Source organism: Actinia tenebrosa, unplaced genomic scaffold (genome assembly GCF_029948245.1).
Source record: "Actinia tenebrosa isolate PJP-AT-01 unplaced genomic scaffold, QUT_ActTen_1.0 PGA_scaffold7__59_contigs__length_16204524, whole genome shotgun sequence".
NCBI lineage: Eukaryota > Metazoa > Cnidaria > Anthozoa > Actiniaria > Actiniidae > Actinia > Actinia tenebrosa.
Genome location: NW_028292584.1, coordinates 14,969,530 through 14,974,630, shown reverse-complemented (window position 1 = coordinate 14,974,630; position 5,101 = coordinate 14,969,530). Strand labels below are relative to the sequence as shown.

At 37.2% G+C, this 5,101-nt stretch overlaps 1 protein-coding gene across 1 annotated transcript; it reads left to right on the top strand.

The window, feature by feature from the left end:
• The first annotated feature begins 281 nt into the window (after window positions 1-281).
• On the top strand, window positions 282-4,505 carry LOC116299060 (BET1-like protein). Its single transcript, XM_031707694.2, has 4 exons — window positions 282-345; window positions 1,474-1,568; window positions 2,090-2,146; window positions 4,293-4,505. The coding sequence occupies exons 1-4, from the start codon at window positions 315-317 to the stop codon at window positions 4,458-4,460; spliced, it is 351 nt and encodes a 116-aa protein (XP_031563554.1). The 5' UTR covers window positions 282-314; the 3' UTR covers window positions 4,461-4,505.
• The last annotated feature ends 596 nt before the right edge of the window (window positions 4,506-5,101 follow it).

Sequence of the window (5,101 nt, the reverse complement as noted above, 5' to 3'; positions counted from 1 at the left end):
GACGTAAAAAACATACTTACCCGTGGGGGGAGGTGTTATACCATTAATTGTAAACATTAAAAAATAAATTATTTTGACTAACATATTTTTTTAATCGTTCCTTTTAATTAATCAATCTTATCTTAACTACCATTGTAATGGCTTTTATTACGAATTTTGCCTTTTAGGTGTAAAGAAGAATACTATAAAGGAGTTATGAATTTAGGGGTGGAATTTTGGTCTTAGTGCTCCCCTCATGAGTAGGAAATTTGACCATTTTGAGCCAGCGTATTTTGTCAGCGGTAAAGGGCCTGTTTAAAAAACAATAATTCAATATGGCGTCTTCACATTGGGGAAACTCAAGAGGTAAAAAAATTAAAAATATACCCAAAATTACTTTGATTTTATGTTCATTTAGTACTATGATATCATTACGATGGCCTATATTTGATTTTAACGAAGATTTTGTAATTGAATAATTTGTTTTATAAGCTCAATATTATCTTCTGACGTGGAAGAAAATTATTTTTTACACGTCACTGGATATTTCGCTATCAGCACATACCATTTTAGATTACTGCTATGTTTTAAGTTGGTTAGACTTTTATCAAAAATGTACAGTCTTTTTCTATTCACTTTGATAAATCTCATTTCACATCGTGGAATATTAAGAACGTCAAAAAGATATATAGGCTTGATATATACACCTACTTGCAAGAAAGTTGTCATACAAGAATAGAACATTTGTAATTTAGTGAGAAAGGAATACATTAAAAGATAAAAGAAAAAGTTCAGCTTCAGTGTTCTTCTTTTGTTTTTTAATATAATTCCTATCCCACTAAATCACTAATGTTCTATTTTCGTATTACAACGTTGCGTTCTTGCAAGTAGGTGTAAATGAGTCTAAATTGGTTGTTTTCTGTTTTTATTTATTTAACATATTAGACGTTTCAATCCCGAAATGTCCAATGTTATAGAACATTTAATTCATAGACAACCTTATTTTTAATTATTTAGTAATTATTATAAGTTATAATGATATGATTATAATGTAATTCATAATTTGTATAGGAAATTTCATGATCTTGAGTACCATTCGGAATTGATAGCTACAAGTTTTCAGAATTTGTTAACTTTCAAAACATCATGAGTATCTATCAATTCCAAATTGTATGAGAAGACTGTGCAAATTTTTGTTTATGATACGCTCAACGATAAACTTGTAATATTGTGTAGTTCCAGAAATTATCCATACCCCCTCCCCCACAGAGGAATTTCAAATTTACGAGGGGTAGGGGGGTCAGAGTAGGAACAAAACTACAGAGTTTGTATGAAAGAAAATTGGAATTTCTGGGGGTAGGGTCTAAAAAAATTCTTCTGTGGGCAGTGGGGGGTGGGGAAGGTGGGGGGGGGGGGGGGGGTGGATGATTTCTGGAACCACACATCACACAATGGCAAGAACAGTTCTGTATAAATAAATATTTTTTTAATTAGGGAATAAAAATGATGATAAGATGGACAAAATAATGGAATCAGAGAACAACAGATTGGTGGATAACCTATCAAATAAAGTATCAATGCTAAAAGGGGTGAGTGTACAGCTGAAACATTATAGACCTATTTTAACTTGGGAGCGCAATGGTTTCCATTACAGACCACATGGTCATTCCCAAGATTATCATTTCTTTGTTTAATCTCAAACAAAGAATCTTTTTCTCAAGAGTATGAAATGTGGTCTGAAATGAAAAAGCATGTTGCTGTGAGTTCTATATACATTCATCAAAAACATTGTAATTGGTTAATAATTTGGTTAATAATAGCAAGAGACATTGAAACCTTTGTTTTGTTTTGTTTTTAGATAGCAATAGACATTGAAACCTTTGTTTTGTTTTGTTTTCTGATAGCAATAGACATTGAAACCTTTGCTTTGTTTTGTTTTTAGATAGCAATAGACAATGAAATCTTTGTTTTGTTTTGTTTTCTGATAGCAATAGACATTGAAACCTTTGTTTTGTTTTGTTTTCTGATACCAATAGACATTGAAACCTTTGTTTTGTTTTGTTTTCTGATAGCAATAGACATTGAAACCTTTGTTTTGTTTCGTTTTCAGATAGCAATAGACATTGACAGAGAATCAAAACAGCAAAATAAATATCTCGGTGGGATGGTAAGTTAAAAAAAATTGCCCTGTATCACTATGATGCCACATTAGGCTGCAATCATAATGTATGGCGGGGGGGGGGGGGGGGGGGCAGGTGAAATCTTTAAATGAAAAAAAGACCCCCCCAGGTTACTCTAGTAGCTGGTAAAAAAATTTCTGATCCCTCCTAAATTTCACCTGCCCCCTCCCCCCTCACCCCTCTGCCATACATTATGAACGCAGCCTTAGACAAAATGGCATAGACAACAAGAAATTGGACTAATTGTACTCTGCAGCTAAAAAGTCCCCTTCACTGTTCCTCTGCCATAAATGAACATGGGAACAAGAGAAACAGGGAGTTGTTTCTTGTTCTGTTGATTAGGCCAAACAAAAAAATAATAATTGTGTTTCCAGTTGCATGAGAAAAAAATTGGGGTCAATAGGTCAGATTATTTTACTGATACAACAGTGGAAATGAGATTACTGGGAACCCTGTGATGCATTTGGGAATGAAAAAAATATTAGGGTCGGCAAAAATCAGCAAGATAATTAGGGTTGCAATTGGTCGCTCAACAGGAAAAACACTTTTTTTTGTTTGGCCTTATAAGACATTGCGGCAGCGTTTTCTGTCATCTGCGCAGATGCTATAAAGTTCTTTCTGTTTACCTTTTCAACTTTTCTGTTCAGTTTAGTTTAGTTTGTAAATATCCCGGGGGGAGGGGGGGAAGTACTTCGCCAGAATTTGGGTAGGGGTGTTCCGCTGGGATTCTGAAAGGGTTACCCTGTTTTTGACAAAAAAACTCAAATTTGTAGACCCTGCTTATGACAAAAGATATAATTTATTGCACTGAGTTACTGTTTCAATTACCATGTCATCTCGCATATCGTTTTTTTACAACCATAATAACCAGTTTTGGTCAGTACGAAAGTAGAAACCCTGAATATGACAGGAAACTCAGGAAGAACTTGAATGAAATTGCATACCCTGACAAGAAGCTCGAAAAACCATACCCTGTTCAGCGGATCATCCCCGTATAGTCCATATATGCGAGTACCCCCCCCCCCCCCCCCGGGGTAAATATGTGGCTCTGACACCGTTCATCTTGTCAGAGTTAATATTAACTCTGATCTTGTTTTGATGTTTATTATCATAGTTTATTGAACATGGCAGAGAAAACGTGAAGGGGACTATTGGTAGCTTTGATATGTCTGGTTTTCACACATTTTATAAAGCAGTGTAACTTCAATCTCGTACCAGAGCCTGCATTTCTTCTGGTCTGAGGTGAAGAACGAGGGCGCTGGCATAATCAATGAAAATCATACTCTTAAGCAGATCAGTTCCGTGTTTACTTATTTACCATCAAAATAAAAATTAGAAATCGGAAAAAAACATTACTTTTATTTTTGGCAAGTTTTTAAACACATGCGCTTTTATACCGAAAGTCCAAGAAACCCTGGACTCAAAAATGGATTATGTCAGAGACCTCGTTTTTTGCTGCAGGCCAGAAAAAACGTAGGCTTTGGGTACGAGATTGAGTGTAACTTATATTACAATATGTACTCAGTAATTGGTGGTCATTATTGCTTCAAATGGTGGTCAAACACTGACCACTATGTGCTGTCAACCAGAAAGATTGAAAATCGTGTTTCATGCCCCGTCCACACTATGCCGGATAAAAATTTTAATTCGAATTTTTATTTATTCGGTTAGGCCTACCGTCCACACTAGTCCGGGCAAACAATTCTTCACCGAAAACGAATTTTTTCGAATACGGTCTTCTCAGAGTGGAACAATTTGAAAACGTCGGCTAGCCTCATTAGTATGGACGGAGAACATTTCGTATCCGAAATTTTTCAAATGCAATGACGTCATGATTGTCATGGGAACATGGCGGGAACGCTAAAAATTCACCTCAGGCTCAATTTCAGCTTCGATGCACATGCTCAGATGTGCAATGAAGCGTTTTTGCCGCCTCTGATCGGACTAGTGTGGACGCGAAACATCTTATCCGTTTTCATGTGTGGACGGAAAACTTTTTTTTCGGTTTCGGTGTGAAAGTTGCGGATTCAAATTTATCCGGCATAGTGTTGACGGGGCCTCAGCCGATTACCATTCCAAACGAGACAGGAAATGACGTCAAGTGAGATCCAACTATTGCTACTTTTTCGACAGGGCGATGATTTTGGTGGTGCAGCTGGCCTACTTACTGGAAGTGCACAAAGACTATCTCATATGATCGCTTCTGGGAAATCAAATAGAAAGCTTATGTGCTACATCATTGCAGGGCTTGTTTTTTTGTTTGTCGTATTATATTATGGACTGGGTAGAGCGGTCAAATAGTCAATGGGAAAAGCCAAGAGTGTAAATAAATTTATGTACATTTTAGAGATTTTTTTATGTAATGTGATAATCAACGTTTAAGTAATTACACTTGCCTCTCACCTCTGGGGTTTTGGGTTCGATTCCTGGACTCGTTAACACATATGAGTAGAGTTTGTAATAATACAAGGGCGGATCCAGGGTTTTTTTTGAAGGGGGGTCTCAGGGGTAAATTTTGTGGGCAAAGGAATCCCAGTCGCATTTTTACCACAAGAAGCCCATTTGACCTCAGGAATGACAGGGGGGTTGCGACCCCCCCGACCCTCCCCCTGGATCCGCCCTTGTAATAATAATGAATAATAATAATGGGATTAACAGTGGCATTTCCACAGAGTGGCTCTTCTTCCACTGGATTCAAATTGGAATTTAGAAGTTGATTTTTTGCTGAAGGAGGAAAGCTGGAGAGCTCGGAAAACCCCCGAAGCAAAGGAGAGAACCAACAAACAACATACAACACCGAGCTCGTCGGGACTCGAACCCGGGTCGCATTAGCGAGCGCGTTCACCGTCACGCCACCCATGCTGACCATGTTAGGTCTTTTCCTTGATTTAAAGGTTTTGTAGAGAGATTCTGTCATTCATACGTTTGCATGATGTCGTCAT